The following is a 20,229-nucleotide window of genomic DNA, read 5'->3' on the forward strand; positions in this document are numbered from 1 at the left end:
AATAGAAGAGAACTGAAAGATGATTCATCATCCTCAGATCTTCCCACATGTTGCATACATGAGTGCTCCCCATCACATGTGTCTCCATGCCCACACACATGTGTCCACATACATGTACCATATACCAAAAAAATGAAAAATAAATAAATGGCATTGGATATCTGTTTGGAATTCTGATTTTGAAGCATGCCTATACTAAAAGTCATCCACTGTTTACCAAAGCTTAAATTTGTGACACTAAAAAAAAAATCTGTTTACTCTTATGTGAAATATTAATTTTACTAGGCATCCTGAATTTGCTAAGGTAGACAAGCCACATGGACAGAACTCATCTGAGATCACACACATAGCATGGAATCCTTGTCCACTGTTCCTTCTAAGATTCCTCTCAGTTGCAAGTATAAGGCATCCTTGCTGAAGCATGCAGTCAGCTTCACTTCCATAGCTTAGTTGGAACCAATGTCCTCTTCCCCAAACATACCTGAATCACCCACTCCACACATGCCTCTCACCTGCCAGGGCTGGAAGTCCTGAGAGTCTGTAACTTTCCCATGCTGGTGCCCATGGGTTATCATGTCTTGCAGGGCATGAGCAATGCTGTAGACAGCTGTGTAAGCAGCATCAATTTTACTCACTTCTGCAAAAGGGTACTGCTTGTTTTTCAGACTCTCATTCCCTGAGCACAACTGGATAGCATCTGTCATTGTGCTGCTCTGGTGGGGCCATGTACAATCAAAGGTAAACTCCCAAAACTTCTTTATAAACATGTCTTCTGGGATCTGGCTGGGCTGCAGGTTAGCAAGGAATTCAGGGAAGCCAATTGCCCTGCTGCTGTGATACAGAAGGCCAAATGTGCTGTGCAATACCTGGGAAATGCCTGGAATGGTCAGGGCGAGTGCCATGTGCAGAGTGTCCTTGCTGACCCAGACCTGGCCTGAGACAGGGACATCCAGTAAGCCATACAGGATGAGCTGGAAATTTGCATTGCTTAGGAAAACCAGAACAACCCTGGCTGTGGATTTTTGCATCTTCTGGACAATCTCTTTAATTTTCCCCATGGACTCATGGGAAGGAACATGGAAAGTGAACTCAATGCACACACCAGCTGGGCTAAGCTCCTGAGTGGCCAGAGAGCTGGCCTGCTGCCCATATTCATCATCATGTGCCAGAATGATCACCCAGGACCACTGAAAGTGAATTATCAGCAGGGTCACTGCAAGGGAGGATGTAAGGTCACTAGTCAGGGTCCGCAGGAAAGATGGGAATTGGATCTTGTCACTGAGGATGGGTAGTGAGGATGAATAACTGACCTGTCAAGGAAAAGCCAGGATAGAAGAATGGATGAGATATGGTCTTAAGCATGGGCTGATGATCTGGTTTAAATGTGGGAAGGAGAGGGATAGAGACATGGCTCAGCAGTTTAGAGACCTTGTTGTTCTTGCCCAGGACCTAAGTTCGATTCCCAGCACCCACATCAAATGGCTTACATCTGCCTGTAGCTCCAACTCAAGGAAATCTGATACCCTCTTCAGGCTTCCTCCTACACAGACATATTCAAATACACATAAATGTATATTTAAATATAAAACATAAAGAATTCTCATGAAAGGACTGATTCCTCTTGTTCCCATCCCCACCTATCCCCAGTCCACCTGGAAAATCTATTCCATATCCTCTTCCCAGGGAGATCGTACATCCCCCGCTGAGCCCTCCTTGTTGCTTAGCTTCTCTGGGTCTGTGGATTGTAGCATGATTATCCTTTACCTAACAGCTAATGACCACTTGTGAGTACAGACCATGTTTGTCTTTGTAGGTCTGGATTACCTCACTCAGAAAGATTTTTTTCCAGTTTCATCCATTTGCCTGCAAATTTCATGATGTCATTGTTTTCAACAACTGAGTAATACTCCATTGTGTAATGTACCACATTTTCTACATCTATTCTTCAGTTGTTGGACATCTACATTGTTTCCAGTCACTAGCTATTACAAATAATGCTGCTATGAATATAGTTGAATAAGTATACTTGTGGTACGATGGGGCATCCTTTGGGTATATGCCCATGAGGGTTATAGCTGGGACTTGAGGAGATCGATTCACAATTTTGTGAGAAACTGCCATATTGATTTCCAAAATGGCTATACAAGTTTGCACTCCCAGCAGCAGTGGTGGGGTATTCCCCTTGTTCCACATCCTCACCAGCATGAGCTGTCACTTTTGTTATTGAGCTTAGCCATTCTGACAGGTGTAAGACAGAATCTCAAAATAATTTTGATTCACATTTCTTGATGAGTAAGGTTGTTGAACATTTCTTTAAGTGTTTCTCAGCCACTTAAGGTTCCTCTGTTGAGAATATTCTGTTTCAATCTCTACCCCATTTTTAATTGTGTCTTTATATATTTTGGATATTAGGCCTCTGTTGGGTGCGGGGTTGGTGAGAATATTTTCCCATTCTTCAGTCTGCCAGTTTTTCTATTGATAGTGTCCTTTGCCTTACAGAAGCTTCTCAGTTTCATGGGGTCCCATTTACAGATAGTTGTTCTTAGTGCCTATGCTATTGGTGTTCTGTTCAGGAAGCTGTCTCCTGTGCCAAGACTATGCATTCAAGACTATTCCCCTCTTTCTCTTCTACTAGGTTCAGTGTATTTTGTTTTTATGTTGAGGTCTTTAATCCACTTGTACTTGAGGGTTTTTTGTTTTGTTTGGTTGGGTTTGGTTTGGGGGTTTTGTTTTGTTTTATTGTTGTTGTTGTTGTTGTTGTTTTGATTTTTCAAGACAGGGTTTCTCTGTGTAGTTTTGGTGCCTATCCTGGATCTAGCTCTGTAGACCAGGCTGACCTCGAACTCACTGAGATTCTCCTGACTCTGCCTCCTGAGTGCTGGGATTAAAGGTGTGCACCACTGACGCCCAGCTTATACTTGAGTTTTGTGCAGGGTAATAGATATAGATCAATTTGCATTCTTCTACATGCTAACATCCAGTTACACCAGCACAGTTTGTTGAAGATGGGTTCTTTTTACCATTGTATATTTCTGGTTTCTTTATCAAAAATCAGGTGTCCATAGGTGTATGGAATTACATCTATGTCTTCAATTAGATTCCATTAATTTTTTTTTTTACGAGACAGGGTTTCTCTGTGTAGCTTTGCACCTTTCCTGGAACTCGCTTTGTAGACAAGATTCCATTAATTAACCTGTCTGGTTTTATGCCATGAGGTTATTATTACTATAGCTCTGTAGTACGGCTTGAAATCAGAGGTGCTAACACCTCCTGATATTCTCTTATTTAACAGGATTGTTTTAAGCATCCTGAGTTTTTTGTTTTTCCTAGCAAAGTCTCCTAGTAACAGGGGATACAGAGCCCAAACTGGCTATCTTCTATAAACAAGCAAGGCTCTTGGCAATTGGACTGGGACATCAACCTAGTCATAAAACCTTCAACGTATACTCTGCACTGCCTGCAAGATGTGCTGGGGCAATGGTAGCACAGAACTTGTTGGAGTGGCCAACCCATGACTGGTCCTTCTTGTGGCCCACACTGAGGGAGAGAGTCACATTGCCTGGATGGCCAGGAACCAGAGGCAGAACAGCCCAGAGACCCAGGACAGAATCAAACACAACTGGCAAAATAAAAGTCAATGAAATGATCCTAATGATATTCTGCTATAGTCATATAGCAGTGCCTAGCCCAATTGTCATCAAACGGGTGTTATCTAGCAACTGATAGCAGCTTATGCAGAGACCCACAGCCACACACTAGTCAGAGCAAGGCGAACCCAGCAGAAGAGGAGGAAGAAAGATTGTAGGAGCCAGAGGGGTCAAGAGCACCATGAGAACAACAGGCCATTGAATCAACTAAGCAGGGCTCACAGGAGCTCACAGAGACTGAAGCAACAAATATAGACCCTGTATGGGTCTGAGATAGCTTCTCTGCATATACCTTACAGTTGTATAGCTTGATGTTCTTGTGGGATTCCCAACAATGAGAGTGGGGGTGTCTCTGACTTTTGCCTATACTTGGGAACATTTTCCTACCTACTACATTACCTCATCCAGCCATGATATGAAGGTTTGTGTCCAGTCTTATTATATCATGTTGGGCCATGTTCACTGAATATCCCTGGGAAGATATCTGCTCTTTCTTTTTTTAAAAGGGAAACAAAGGAGGAGTTGATCTAGGGGAGGTGGGAGGTGCGGGGAGACTGGGAGGAGTGAAGGGAGAGGGAGCTACAGTCAGGATATAACGTATGGGAGAAAAATAAAAGTTAAAAGCGGGGGGGGGGGGGGGGGGGGGGGGGAGATAGCAGGCCCAGAAACACAAACATGATACTCACTCATAAGTGGACCTTAACTGTAAAGTAAAAGATAACCATGCTACAATCCACAGACCCAGAGACGCTGGGTAACAAGGAGAGCCCAAGGTAAAATGCATGGATCTCTGTGAGAAGGGCAAATAGAGGAGATCTCCTAGATGGACTGGGGATGGGTCGGCTTGGGAACTTGAGGGGTTAGGTTGCAAGGAGGGTAGAGGGACAGTGCTGAGAGAGATGACATGGAAATGGGGGCCTTATGGAGTCCAGTAGAAGCCTGAGGCAAGGGAAACTTGCACGACTCTATAAGGTGGCCCCAGCTAAGACTCCTGGCAGCAGTGGATGCATAGCCTGAACTGACCATCCCCTGTGATTAGATTGGTGACTACCCCAGTTGTCATCCTTCATCCAGTGCCTTCATCCAGTGACTGACGGAGGCAGATTCAGAGACCAGAGCCAAACACTGGGCTGGGGAGTCCTGTTGAGGAGAGGGAAGAGGGACTGTAGGAAAGAGGGGGTCAGAAACATTGCAGGGGAACCCACAGAAACCACCAGCCTGGCTCATGGGAACTCATAAAGTCTGAAAGAACCAATAACCAGGGAGCCTGCATGGGACCCAACTAGGCCCTCTGCATATATATGACAATTGTGTAGTTTGGTCTATAGTGGGACTCCTGGCAATGGGAGCAGAGGGAGCAAGTGCTTTGACTGGCTCTTGGGAACCTATTCCTCATGCTGGATTGCCTGGCCAAGCCTGAATACAGGGAGAGGCGCTTAGTCTTAAGGCATCTTGATATGCCATGCTTTGCTGAAGCCCATGGGAGGCCTGCCCCTTTCTGACTGATTACAAAGGAGGGGTGGATTGAGGGGACAGAGGAGAGAAGAGAAGAGGGAGGAGGGGAAGAGGAAGAAGAGATGGCTGCAGTCAGAATGTAAAAATAATTAATTAATTAATTAATTAATTAATTTTTTAAAAAACTTCCAGTGTCAGGAATGAGCTACATCTTGCTGAGTATTTGGCCAAAGAGGTCTGATAGAATCTCCTAAACATCATAGACTATTCCTAAGGCCATTGGTTATTCTCCACAACCTGATGGTAAGGCTCTATTGCTGAACATACTGCTTACTTACGTCATCAAACACTGGAGAAATTGAGCTGGAGCCCACCTAGAAGCTTCACTCCCTACTGACTAGCGTTTGTGGCTCTGCAAAGTACTCCACATTACTGGAGGTGAAAGTAATCAACAGTACTACCCAGCTACAAACCCTGTGTCCAACAACAGCAACCTGCCTGTAAGATGTACTGGTGCAATAGTGGCAAGAAGGTTAGGGAAGTAACCAACTACTTTTTTTATTGGATTTGAGGCCCATTCCATGAGATAGAATCCAACCTGACATTAAAGTGGCCAAGAACTTGAGACTAGATAAGTCATAGGACCTAGGAGAAAATCTACTATTATTATTCTGCTAAAGAAACATAGCAATACAATGACTCCTAATGACATATTGCTACACTCACAGATCAGTGCCTTGCTCAAACCTCATTAGAGAAGCATCTTCTTTCATGGTAATTAACAGAGATCCACAACTGAACGATATGCAGAGAGTGAGAGTCTTTGGAGTACTCAGTCATAAATGGGATGTCTTCATCAAGTCCCTCCCCTCAAGGCTCAGGGATCCATGTGGAAGAAGAGGTGGAAAGATTATAAAAGCAGAAGTGATGAATGACTCCAAGGATGCAGCATCTTCCAGACACAACAGACCTGATACACATATGAACTCAGAGACTGTGACAGCAGGCATAGGATCTCAATAGGCTCAAACCAGACAAAGTCCCAGCTCTGAGCAAGAGAGGTGGAAATCAAAGTCCCACTGCTAACCAAGAAACTATTTGCAATTGATACCTACTGGGAAAGGGATTTAGCTTTCTAAAATGGCATCTCACGGGGTATAACAACTACACTGCAGCATAGGACCCATGCCTAGAAGTAGTTACCAATGCAAAACAGGCTTCAGGTTGGTTTGTTTGTTTGTTTGTTTTGTGGGGGAATTTTGGTTCATTTTTATTTTCTGGGTTTTGTCATTAATTTTTGTTTGTGTTTTCATTGTTTTTGAGAGGGAGAAGGGGAGAGGGAAGGGGTAAGAGAGAGGGACAGAGTAAAAGACTGAGATAGAGGGAGGGAGAGAAAGAGAGTGACAGAGAGAAAGAGTATGCATCATGAAGTTGGGTGGGTAGGGAAGTGAGAAGGTCTGGGAGTAATTGGGAGAGGGGAAAGAATATGATTAAAACATTTTATGGAAATTTTTTAAATAAAAGGAGAATGGCCTAGTTTAAAAAATGGGGGTTGATAGGTGGCCCCACACCTATGAAAAGGTTCATACCCTTGCACACACACACAGAATCATACACTCATGGAAATATATACACAAACATTAAATATGCCAGAATTTCAAAGAAACAAATAATCCTGACTTACAGCGGGGCATGGTGAAATACACCTGTAATGTAGCACTAGGGAGGTTGAGGCATGAGAATGTTATCTGCAATTTCAAGGCCAGCCTGGTCTACATAGTGAGTTCTAAGCCAGCTAGGTCTTCAGGGTAAGAATCTGTGTCTTAAGAAACAAAATTACAAACTTTACAGAAACCTCAAGTTCAGAAGCACTTTAGTGAGAATCTACCCAAAAGTGGTGATAGATAAGTCCTTGGATACAGTTTTGTGGATTACACCATTCAGTTTCAAGGGACAGGGGAAAAGCCCATCACAAAAAAAAATTAACAAATGTGAGACATTCAAAGAGACTGGAATTTACTCAAATTTAGAGACTTCATAGCAAAAAGCAAATGGATTTAAATCAGAATCTTCATACAATACTTATGTTAACGTGGTGTGAATATTCATATACATTTGTATATATACATGTATGTATGTGTGTATATATATTATGTATTTTACACACACACACACACACACACACACACATAATAATAATAATAATAACTAATAAGCTGGAGAGATGACTCAGTGGTTAACAGTATTGCTGCTCTCTCAGAGGATCTGGGTCCAATTCCCAACACGTCATGGCAGTCTGTAACTCAACTTCAAGGGAATCCAATGCCCGCTTCTGACTTCCATGGGCACCAGGCACACATGTACATACATTTATACATGAAGGCAAAATACTAATACACATTTAAAAAAATAAGTAAATCTTTGTCTTAGTTAGGGTTTCTATTGCTGTGAAGAGACACCATGACCAAAGCAACTCCTATAAAGGAAAATATTTTACTGGGTGGCTCACACCTTCATAGGTTTAGTCTATAATCATCATGCCAGGACATGGCAGAATGTAGGCATACATGTTGCTAGAATAGGAGTTGAGAATTCTGCATCTTAATCTACATGCAACCGAAAGTGCACTGTCCACACTAGCAGTAACTTGAATATAGAAGACGTCAAAGCCCACGTCAACAGTGACACACTTCCTCCAACAAGGCCACACCTACTCCAACAGAGCTACATCTTAACAGTGGCATTCTGTTTGGGAGCCATTTTCTTTCAAACCACTAAAATGTTTAAAATATATATATTTAAAGCCAGGCGGTGGTGGCGCACGCCTGTAATCCCAGCACTCGGGAGGCAGAGCCAGGCGGATCTCTGTGAGTTCGAGGCCAGCCTGGGCTACCAAGTGAGTTCCAGGAAAGGCGCAAAGCTACACAGATAAACCCTGTCTCAAAAAACCAAATATATATATATATATATATATATATATATATATATATATATATATATATATATATTTAATAGAAAATAATGCAGTTTCCTCCTCAATGCAGGAGGATGATAGTTCTCTCTAAACTCTACACATGTAGGAGAACCATGTTGGGTATGGAGAATATTTGCAGGAAGACTGGCTCCACAGTAGAGCTGCTCACTACTATGACCATCACCATCGTTTTCACTATCATCATTAAAGGATTGCACAACATTCAGGAAGGAAGAAGGCTTGAGCAACTCACCTGGGGAAACTTGTAAAGTCCCAGAAGTCTGGCCATGGAGACAGACAGGGATGACCTCGTGTCCCCAACCAAGGCAGCCTGAGGAGAGCCATGCTGGCATGTGTAGTTGGGGATGGGCTCCTCCTGCCTCGTGAGAAAGCTCATTGTCTCATGGAGGGCTCCATGCACTGAGTCCCCAGAGTTTCGAATAGAGAAGCCCAGGGTCACATTGGGTAACAAGTAAGCACTCCTATTAATCTCCTCAATGGCAAAGATGAAACTCTGGGCCACCCGGTAGCCCCAGTTGGAAACGCTGAGGGAAAGAGAAGCCCACATTCATCATTCGTGATGAGGTAAATGGAACAAGAATAAATACAGTGACTCAAGGGATACATGAAAAACCTACATCTCCACAAATTCTTACACACAGATGTGCAGAGAAACACAGTTTAGAACGCACAAAGGGAACAGAGGGAATGTGGAGACAGTAATCAGAGGGGCAGTTTCAGAAGACGGGAGGGATAAGTGAAGATGTATTAAATAAGCTGGGTCCTGGCCCTTAGGAGGCACTCAGGAGGCAGAGGCAGGTGGATCTTTGTGAGCTGGAGACCAGCATGGATTACATAGCCAGACCCAGGAACCAGAACTACATAAAAGACCCTGTCTCAAGGAAACAGAGAAAAAAATCTATTGCATAGTATGGTTGGTTACAATTTCTAGTAACTAACATCTATTTCAGAATTCCTGAAAGTAAGAGCCAAAAGTTGGGGAGAAGAAATGTGAAATGCTGGTTCAGAACATGATTCAGACATTGCAGACATGATAAGGCAGCTGCAGGTGTCTGCACTAGGCCTGTACAATGCTTTGTGTTCATGTGTGTATGTGATGTGTCTGTAGACCCACACATGGAAGTCATGGAACAAATTAGTGAGTCAATTCTCTCCTTCCAACTTTATGTGGGTTCCAGGAAAGAATCAAATTCAGGTTATCCATCAGGCTTGCATGAGCCATCTGACACTTGACCACCTCAGGCATTTTCCCAGACTCTAAGACCTTTACTTTCAGATCCTCCAGTCTCCAACTCCCATGTTAGATTTTAAACACTCACATCACCAAAAAATAAGTATACAAAGTGATGGGTTTGTTGGTGAACTTGATTAATCGTTCTATAATGTATACATTTATTAAAATACAGCTTTGCACTCAATGCATACATACAATTATCACTCGTTGGCTTAAAAAATATTATGGGCCAGGCGGTGGTGGTGTACGCCTTTAATCCTAGCACTTGGGAGGCAGAGGCAGGTGGATCTTTGTGAGTTCGAGGCCAGCCTGGTCTACAGAGTGAGATCCAGGAAAGGCGCAAAGCTACACAGAGAAACCCTGTCTCGAAAAAAGCTACACAGAGAAACCCTGTCTCGAAAAACCAAATAAATAAATAAATAAAAATAATATGGAATCCAGGTATAGTGGCACACACTTTTGATTCCAGCACTCAGGTTTGGGAGACAGGGAGATAGTGAGTTTACAATAGCCATGTCTACAGAGCAAGACCCTATGTCAAAAAAAAAGCAAGCCAGTCGGGTGGCTCATACCTATAATCCCATGTTTGGGGCTAGCCTGAACTACACAAGGAGTTCCAGGCCAGTTGGAGCACAAAGAGATATTGTCTCAAAAAACTTGTCATTTAAAGTGATTTTAAATGTGAAAACACAGAAGTGAAAATCTCTTGCATTTGTAGCTGAATACAAAATGATTGTAGTTACTTTACAAAATACTCTTAACTGTTTTTTGACTAAAGTCTCATTCTGTACCCCAATCTTGCTTGAAACTATCAATGTTCTTGCCTCAGCTTCCTGAGTGCTAGGAGTACAGTCATAATACTCAGCCAATTAAAAAGAAATAAAGTTAAATACAAACATTTAAAAAACAACCAAAAAGGCTATTGGAACTACTACATGCAACAGTATGTTGGAAAGGCTTCAACAAAAATGGGCAAAGGGGAGGTGTTTATGGCTCAATTCATAAGTTTGATCTGCAGCACCTCATAAACTGAGTGTGGTGGTACACTCCTATAATCCCAAGCACCCAGGAAATGGAGGCAGGAGGATCAGAAATTCAGGGTCATCTGTGACTATCTAGTGAATTGGAGGCTATGTGAGACTCTTAGAGAAAATACAAGCTAAAAGAATACAGTACCTGGTGGTGGTGATACACACCTATAATCCCAGCACTCCAGAGGCAGAGGCAGGTGGATCTCCCAGGTTGAGGCCAGCCATGTCTACAGAGAGAGTTCCAAGACAGCCAGGGCTATGCAGAGAAACCCTGTCTCAAAAAAACAAAATGAAATGAAGAGGAATACAGTAGAGAGGAATCGTGGGCCTGATAAGTGGTGAAAATTTATTATTTACACAGGAATTCATTCACCAAACACACCTACCTAGACACTATTTTAAGAACCAAGGACATACAAAAGAATCAAGAATCCCAGCCTGGCCTGTGGAGCACATACATTACAGCCAGTACATAAGCAGCCTATACTTCAGTCTGGTATAAACAAGAAAGACAGACAGAACTGATGTAAAAGGAGAACACCAGAGCTACTCCATGTATACACAGAGAAAGGGGGTGGCCATCTATCTCAGATCATGAAAATCAACCCTTATCAAAGACTTCACACAAGCTTATAAAGCTGCTTCGGGATTTCAGAGAATCCTATCCCACATCCAGCACTTACCCTAAAGCCACAAGTCCAGATGGTGGGGCAGTGAAGTCAGACAGGTTACCATTAGAGAAACGAAAGATGGAGAAGCTGCCCCCTACTATTACATCTCCAGGACAGTCAAAGCGGGGCCTCTGGCTCGGCAACAGCCAGGCTCTTGGTACAGAAAAGGCAGACCCAGAGAGACAGCCAAAGAGAACAGGAAGGAGAGCACACAGCCACATGCCTGCTGGGGGCCAGACAGCCAGTGACAGGACAGCCCCACATGGGGCAGTGGCTAGCAGTGAAGGGGGCTTTTATCTGGGAGACTGCCCTTGATCAAGGACTAGGCTAAGACCACACTGGGAGCTCTAGGCTTGCAGGCTGTGGGGAGAATATTGATCAGGAGGTGGTGGAGGTGGGTGGCCACTAAATCCCAGAGCCATTAAAAGTTTTATCCCCTTCTCCTGAGGCTTCGTGGCCTCTATGCATCCAAGGTCACAGCTCTGGGCATCATCTGCAGACTAGAGGAAGGGCGACAACAGGTCTGACTGTTTCCTGGGGGACTTGCAAGCCCAGAAGCAGTTGTTCCCATGGTGTTCAGGGCATTGTTTTGGAGAGACCCCAGGTGGGTACAAAAAGCAAATAGCCCATGACCCCCTTGAGCCTCACTGGCAGCATCTGGAGACAGATGTTCCCAAAGCTTTACCAGGCCCTGGGCTAGTCCTCTTGCCCTGAGCAACCGAGTAGAGGGTCTCAGACAGGATGGAGCCTCTTCAGCCCCAGAGGGCAGCCCTTTATGAGGTGGTATGTCTCTGTGGTCAGGGTGATGGGTCCATGCTGCAGAAGGAAGCTGAGTTGTGAGCAGCTCTCCAGAATGGAAAAAGTTCAGCAGCTCTCTGTGCCTGAAGGAGGGTGTGCAACATTCCCGGTCAGCAAGGTCAAGGTCATTTAAATTAAAACCATGGTGGGTTAGTGTCCTGGGGAGGTGGGAACATATATCTACTTACCCACACAGAGTACTAATGACAGATCAAAGACATTCAAGTACAGTTTGGAAACAGTGCATTTATTGACTTTACTTATAGAAGCATGAGTAACTCTTGACCAGCTGCACTACTGAAAACCCCACCTAAACATGGATGATAGCTCATGAAAACTGCATCCCTGAGCTCTTTTCCTCAACCGAAGGTACCACCATAGAAGAGTTTCCTGTTGCCCTGCCAACTGCTTATTGTTTATATCAGCTTGTGGAGGAGCCTTATAAATCATAACTTTTTGAACTTCTTGAGTCATAAGTGTGGGACTTCCTGCAGCTTTTAAATTGGCTTCCTGAGTTTTATGAGTCTCCCTCTGTCCTCCAGGAGAGAATGCTTTACTTCAGAGGATACAGCTACACAACAGAGAGCTACCTGTTTAGACCCAATAAGAAAACTTTTTTTTAATAAAAATGAGTCTCGGTAGGGATGTGAAGAAGAGATGCCTCCACAGAGAGTGATTGCCATGCAAGCATGAGGGTCTGAATGCAGATCCCAAGTAAATGTTGTATGGGTGTGGTGGCCCACCTGTAACTCCAGCCGCAGAGGGAGGCAGGAGATCCCCAGAGCAAGCTGGCAGGTAAGACTTGCCATATCAGTGAACTCTGGGTTTGATTGAGAGCCTATCTTGATGAATAGAAAGGGAAAGCAATCCAGGGAGCAACCCAGAAAGATTCCCAACATCAACCATGATTCTCCCTACAAGCACCTACAGACACACTCACACACATATGCACCCTCACAAATAAGAACACGCATACACAAACACATGCATAACACATACATATATTCATGAAAATGGAAAAAGACCCCAAAAATGATGTGGTGAAATTAGCCCTTAAGCTTTTTTTGAGACAGAATCTCACAATGTAGCCCATGCTAGCCTTGAATTCACGATCCTCCTAACCAGCCTTCCTAACGCTAGAATTACATTCATGTGACACCATGGCCATCTAATTTTGTTTTTGTAATAGAGATATATATGTGTATAAATTATTTTTTAAAAGCTATTATCAATATGTTATTTAATAAATACTGTTCAAACACATGTTGCTCAAGGGCCAACTGTATACCATAACACTGAATTGTACATTGCACAAAAGTTAACTAGGGCCAGCAAGATGGTTCAATGGGTAAAGGTGCTTGCCACCAAGAATTCACATGATAGAAAGAGAACTGACTCCTAAAAGTTGTCTTTCTGACCTACACACACTAAATAAATAAATAAGAAATTTTAATTAAAAAATAAAAGAAAAAAGTTAAATCATTAAATGACAGGTGGATTTCATCTTAATAAAGCTCATATATACTTATCTTACACTTACGGGGAACATTCTAGAACTCATCACTTTGGAGAAACACTACTTCAAGTGGAAATCACAATGAGGAAGTAACTCTTAAGCTTGCTAAGCCTCTGCTTGTTCGTTAATGTACAAGAACACAGACATCTGACCCAGAAGAGCAAACGGAACCCAAGGTGCTTTCTTTGGACCAAAAGGGTGTTATCTACATGTGATCAGGATGTCCTGATTTTGGAACAACTAACATTTTGCAACATGTGATTCTTTGTGGTTAGGGGCTGTCTGGTGCATTGTAGATCACTTAGCAGGATATGCATTCTAGTATGGATATGCAATGCCCACCTAAAAGACCCACGTGTTTTAAGCTTGGTCCTCAGCTAGTGGTAATTAGACCATGATAGAACTTGATCCATTATGGAAGCAAAGACTATACAGGTGTAAACTTGTTTGTAAGACTGCTTTCAAGTGAAAAAGAGAGAGATCCAGGGCTCCCTGCTTGCCCAGACTGGCTAGGAAAGTGTCTTCCCATGTTCAGCCATCTACACACAGACACAGAAGCTGCTGCAGGCTGACTACTGCTTACACTAGCACCAAACCTTCTATCTTTCACACAATGCTGATTTTGCAGACATACAGAAAGCATGAGGTGTGGGGGTCACAGTGGGTTTCCACAATACATTTATTTATTTGATTATTTATTTTATTTATGTTTATGTGTATGAGATTTTGCCTATATGTATATCTGTGCATCACATGAAAAAAAGTGATCTCAGAGGCCAAAAATGAGTGTCAGATCCCCTGGGACTGGAGTTACAGATGGTTATGAGCCACCATATGGGTGCTGAGAATCAAAACCAGGTCCTCTGGGAGAACAGCAAGTGCTCTTAACCATGAGCCACCTCTCCAGTCCCCACTCAAATTTTGAAGGAAAGCCTGAGAAGTCAGTTTGTAAGATGATAGGATACCCTGCAGGCAGTCTCTGACAGAACAATGTATACATCTACAGGAATGATGTCAAATACCCTAGAGATACCAGGAAGTTCAAGATGCCAGGAATATGAATGTCTATAGAATGTCACAGGCAACAGGCAAAGTCAGCCCAGGAGAAAAGCCATGAGGGCTACAGCCAGAAAAACCACAGAGACAGAACTGTCAAAGCCCTTTTGGAGCTCACATTGTTCCCAGAAAATTTGGGGAATCCCACTAGAGTTGTCAAGAGTTCCTCTTATGGGTTCTTCCTTAGTCTTCATATTCAAAGAATTGAAGAACAGACTCACAAAAGAAACTTGAGGACAATTTTATTAAAGTTTAAAAAAACTCCAAAGCAGGCCAGTTGTGACCCTCACCAGCTGCCCAGAAGAGGGAGATAAAGAAGAGGAAGAAAGAAAGCCATGCTATTTGCAATGTTAGGCATGGGAGTCAGCCACAATGGCCAGCAGTCACCCACATGGTGGGAAAGGGGAGCTTTAGAGAGAAAGTGAAGCCCAAAATGTTAGGGAAAGCATCTTAGAAGAGAGACAGAAAGAAGAAAATGGAAAGTTGTGTTTTTCTGAGTCCTGAAGGCTCTGTACTGACTGCCCTTTGTGTTGAGAATTTGGAAGGGTGCGGTACGGAAGCAAAGTTATACCTTTAGCTCAGTAAAGGTATAATTATTCATGGCTTAAGGTGAACTAGCCTGGTCCTATGGCTAGATGATTGACTAACACAACTACACACCTGGATTAACTCTTCTGTGTTTGGGGTAACTTGAAATATTAAATCTCCACCCATGCCAGAAAAATAGCTTCCCTAATGTGTCTCCACAGAGCCCTGATCAAGGCTACTGTAACATCATGTCATCACATATTCCGATGCAAGGCACGGAGCTACAGGACTTAATGTTTACCCTTCTGAGTTTCAGTCATCTCTTGTTCTCTCTCTCTCTCTCTCTCTCTCTCTCTCTCTCTCTCTCTCTCTCTCTCTCTCTCTCTCTCCTCTCTCTCTCTCCCTCCCTCCCTTCCTCCTTCCTTCCCTCCCTCCCTCCCTCCCTCCCTCCCTCCCTCTCTCCCTCCTGAGAGGGTCTCACTATGTGGCTGGCCTGAAACTAGCTAACATAGACCAGGCTTACCTAAAACTCACAGGCATCCACCTGCCTTTGTCTCCCAAGTGCTGGGATTAAAGGTGTGCCCCACCATCAAGGCCCCATCTCTCCTTTCTATGTCTCCATTTCCTCCTTTTGGAATGGGAATGCTTGTTGTGTTATTGTATTTGGTAAGCATGAAGCTTGTTCTTTGCTTTTTAGGGAGCTCACAGCTAAAGCTTTACCTTGAGTCTCAGAAGATACTCTAGACTTGGACTTTTGAGAAACACTAGAACTATTGAGACATTAAGACTCTTGGAGATGAGTTAAATATGCCTTGCTTTATAAAGATGAGCATGAGCATTTGGAAGCCAAGGGTAGAATGTTATGATATTGTTATTTCGGGTGTTGAAGGTTTGGTCCTCAGTTGTGGTATTATCAAGACGTGATGAGACCATAAGGACACTAGCTTCATCATTAAATCCATGATGATTTCATAGTTCAGTGGACTGTTAGGAGCTAGGGTCTCAATAAGGCAGCAGACCACTTGTAATGTGCTTTTGAAAGGTGTATCTTGTCCATGGAACCATCGTCTCCCTTTTTCTTTCAACTTTCTGTATACTATGAGGTGAACACCTTTCCATTAGGTAGATGACAAGTAACACCCCTTACTCCATCTGAAAGCATCCCCAGACACTGCCAAATATCCTGTGGGGAGAAAGGAAAGAACTGATCCCAAACTAGAACCAGTACAGTGGAGACTCTGAACCACTGGTTTCTCTTGCAGTTCAGAAGATCCTGTACCCTGGGTGTGGGACCCCATCAGACATCCATGAGCTAGGGATTAAATGTCAGCTGTCCCTTAGAAGTTCCATTTTAAAAAGATTCCAGCATTGCATAACCACCACTACAACCTAGTTGCAGAATATTCTCAACTCTCAAATAGAATCCTGTTCCCTGTACCCCTAGTCCTTGTTAGCTACAGTAGGTCTACTTTTAAATGCTTTGGTTTTGAGGTTGGAATTTTTGCATTAGATTTCATTTGGGATAAAGTTTTGCTAATAAAAAGTTTGGAGCTGGGGGTAGTGGGGTGTTGTGGTGGCACAACTTTAATCCCAGCACTTGGGAGACAGAGGCAAGCGGATCTCTGTGAGTTTGAGGCCAGCCTGGTCTACAGAGTTCCAGGACAGCCAACAGTACATAGTGAGACTCTGTCAAATACATGGATATAGATATCTGTATAAATATATTTAATTGTGTGTGTGTGTATATATATATATGAAACTTCTTCCTGGCTACAGGCCGCCTCCCAATGGATCTAGATTTGAGGTGTCCTGCATGTGTGGGGGCGATCATCTTGACTCTACAAAGTCAATTTTCTCACAAGAGACATTTCCCAACTAGTTATAAATACATAAATGAGCCAGCACTGCCCTGAAGGGCCAAGTCAATTTTAACTACCAAGAAAATTAAGCAGCTGCTCCATGGCATTACCTGTGCCCTAAGTGACAGTAAAGAGAATAACAAGGCCTCCGCACTCCCATTTGGTTCTCCCTCCTGAAGCCACTTTGCACAGTGAGTACTTACATGTAACACCCCCACTCCAGAGACCAGCAGCCAACAGCGCGTGACACAGAACACAGCCCTGACGATCCTACTATGGTGGCCCTCCCTATCCTCCAGGGACTTTCTACTTCCAAGCCGATTTTGGACACTCCCACTTTCAGCAAGCTTCTGCTCTGTTTGGTGGTGCGCACCCAGAGAACTGTGGGCTTCTGATGAACCAAAGCCATGTCAGTCCAGTCACATGTTTTCCCACCTGTTGTGGAATATTTGTTTAACTAGGCAAAGCTGTATTACATTTGTTTATGCTGCATTTGCTTAACTACATAAAAATGTGCTGCATGAGCGTTAATTAAATAAAATTAAACTGGGCTCAGAGAGGTGGAGTTAGCAACTAGTTGGCAGGAAGTAGCAGGGAGGAGCATAGCATGGGTTTTTTAGCTGGGGTGGTGTGGAAGGAGAGTGGCTTACAGGACGCCAGCAAAGAGAGGAAGTGAGCCACTTAATCACTCTAACTCTCTGAGCTCCCAGGTTTTCACCCTAGCCTATGAATCTCGAGTTTTCTTAGAATGATAGAGACTTAGGAAAAGCTGCCTTTAGTGGCAGCAACAGAGCCATTGTCTGGGGGAACAGAATTCCCTAGTAGCCGGCTGCTAGTAGTTTGAAGTGCAGCCAATGTGACGAAGCACCCAGCCTTAGTGCCTGGAACAGAGGCATTTGTTAACATCTAGCCAATGGTTATATAGTGACAATTCCAAGCCCAGGAGAAAAGTCCTCATTGCCTTCCTCAACTCACACCCTTTGTTTTGTGACACTATTCCTAAGGAGGTATGAACACAGGGTGTTTTTCAATATTGAAGCAGGTCCAAAAGTCAAAGAAAATCTTGGGGACATGAAAAGGGAGCCCCTCACTCCAGAGTCTGGTTAGAGCCTCTTGCCAGCAGAGAAGCAAGAATTGCAGAACAATAGCAACTGCTTAAAAGTCCTCTTCAAAGTATAAACCTGCAGTCTTCTCATAATTTCACCAGAAATCCCATTTATAGGGAAAGAACAAACTTTTTGTAGGACCCGAGTAGCTTCTAGTTTTACCTTATCAGATTATAATTCCATACACAGCATCTCTGGGGCCATCTCTCTTCACTCTTGCCTAAAAACAGAAAGAATGGGGAGGAAGGATTTCTTAGCAGCCTTTTGAGATATAATATAAGAACCACCAATACAGCATGCATGGCTAGCACTCAGACAATTGCTTGCTCTCCCTTGGGTGGGTCTTTTCCTTACTCTTCCTTAGGAAGCACACACTCCTACTTGAATGTGTCTTTATTATGACTGCTTCTTTTTCTTTTAACTCTCATGCTATAGCCTGTACTAAAAGTATTTCTGGGCTAGAGAGATAGTCAGAGGTTAAGAGCACTGGCTGTTCTTCCAAAGGACCTGGGTTCAGTTCCCAGCAACCACATGGTGGCTCACAACCATCTATAATGAGCTCTGGTGCCCTCTTCTGGCATGTAGGCATACATACAGGAAGAACACCATATACATAATAAATAAATCTTAAAAAATATATATCCTTCAGGATATGGAGGCATGGTTCATTGATAAAGATCTTGCAGAGGACCCAAGTTCGGTTCCCAGAAACCATACAACACCTCAGAACCATCTAGTTCCAGGGAACTGACCTCATCTTCCGGTCTCAACAGGCAACAGACACACACATGGTGGTGTACATGCATATATGCAGGCAAAACATAAACACATTTTTAAAATTTATCTTTCCTAAAAATCTCCAAATTTGGGGCTGGAGAAATGGCTCAGTGGTTGAGAGAGCTGACTGTTCTTCTCAAGGATCTGGGTTCAATTCCCGGCACCCACATGGCAGCTCACAACTGTCTGTGACTCCAGTTCCAGGGGACCTGACACCCATGTCAAAACACCAATACACATAAAATAAAAAATAAATTATTTTTAAAAATCTCCAACTCTATTTCATTAATCTGCTACTCCTGAAATCTTTTTTGGAAGTCATGAATCCTAGTTTGGCCTAAGTGGAGATCCCTAAAAATTCAGGTAAACAATTCAGGCTACTGAGAGTGGCGGTCAGGAGCCGAGTCTTTGTCCCATCCCTGCTGACACATAGAAACAGATGCCCAGAATAAAATTACCATGCTTCCTTTGTTTCGGGGAGGTATTGCTTTGGAAATATCTCCTTTCGTAAAGAACAGGAACTTTACATAGTCTGCTCCCTTAAGTGTTAATCAAGGACCTGGATTGGACTGCCCCAAGGAAGGTGAGTTCACTTTATGATAATGTGCTATCCCCACCTCCAATGCAGTACCTAAGAGATGAGCCACCATGAAGTTCAACTTAGTCTATCCACCTTCAAAAAGTATAACTTTTTCTTTTAGATGCTGGCCAGAGCCTAAGTATGCTTTTAAATGTCCTAACTGGGGCTGGAGGCGTGACTCAGCAGTTTAAGAGCACAGGGTTGGTGTCCCACACCTTTAATCCCAGCATTTGGAAGGTAGAAGCAGGAGGATCTCTGTGAGTTAGAGGCCAGCCTGGTCTATAGCATGAGTTCCAGGATTCCAGAACAGCCAAGGCTACACAGAGAAACCCTATCTTGTGAAGAGGAAAAAAAAAATAAAATAAAAGAGCACAGGGTTCTGTTTCTGTTCCCAGCACCTACCTGATGGCTCAAAACTGTAACTCCAGATCCTACAGGGATCCAATGCCTTCTACACGACTGAACACACAGTGTATATATACATGTAGACAAACCACTCGTACACATAAAATGAAAATAAGAATGTTTTACCAAAGACCAAAACTCCCTCTCTAACACTGAAATTCCTTGCTCTCTTTCTAAAGCTCCTCTCCCCTGCAGCATGTGGATGTCTGCTGGCAGGTATCTGACCTCCTGCAGCCTTATCTCAAAAAGCACGGCTTTTGTTCTTCTCCATTCTTCTTTCCAGGCAGCTGGGAGATTCATAGTTAGCTTGCCTTGGGGTTTTCATTCAAAACTCTGCAAGCTTCTGTTTGAGTCTGTTTGTCCTCAAGCTTCCATCTGTAACTGTTCTTAAATTCTCTTATTAGTTAAACTAAGAACCTCAAGAGGGGGCCCTAATTTCCCAGGTATTATATGATGGCTCTGCTGGGACTCCCCAAGATTTCTGGTAACACTTCTTTCACCTTTTCTTTTTTGTGTGTAACAGCCCTAGCTGTCCTGAACTCTATCTAGGTAGAAGAGGCTGGCCTCGAAC

The 20,229-nt window shown here is 43.4% G+C and overlaps 1 protein-coding gene across 3 annotated transcripts in view; it reads right to left on the reverse strand.

Annotated features, from left to right (window-relative positions):
• Positions 1-20,229, reverse strand: part of LOC143273055 (vomeronasal type-2 receptor 26-like) — a 31,416-nt gene that overhangs the window by 10,139 nt on the left and 1,048 nt on the right. For 2 of the 3 annotated variants that reach the window (XM_076571082.1, XM_076571078.1), the window contains exons 1-3: positions 11,046-11,254; positions 8,330-8,621; positions 513-1,310 (exon numbers count right to left, since the gene is read on the reverse strand). In XM_076571082.1, coding sequence (XP_076427197.1) covers positions 513-1,310; positions 8,330-8,621; positions 11,046-11,254 — 1,299 coding nt within the window. Of the gene's footprint in view, positions 1-512; positions 1,311-8,329; positions 8,622-11,045; positions 11,255-18,058; positions 18,117-20,229 lie in introns of those variants that run through there. The other variant, XR_013050920.1, reaches the window with a different exon arrangement.

Source organism: Peromyscus maniculatus, chromosome 1 (genome assembly GCF_049852395.1).
Source record: "Peromyscus maniculatus bairdii isolate BWxNUB_F1_BW_parent chromosome 1, HU_Pman_BW_mat_3.1, whole genome shotgun sequence".
NCBI classification, from domain to species: domain Eukaryota; kingdom Metazoa; phylum Chordata; class Mammalia; order Rodentia; family Cricetidae; genus Peromyscus; species Peromyscus maniculatus.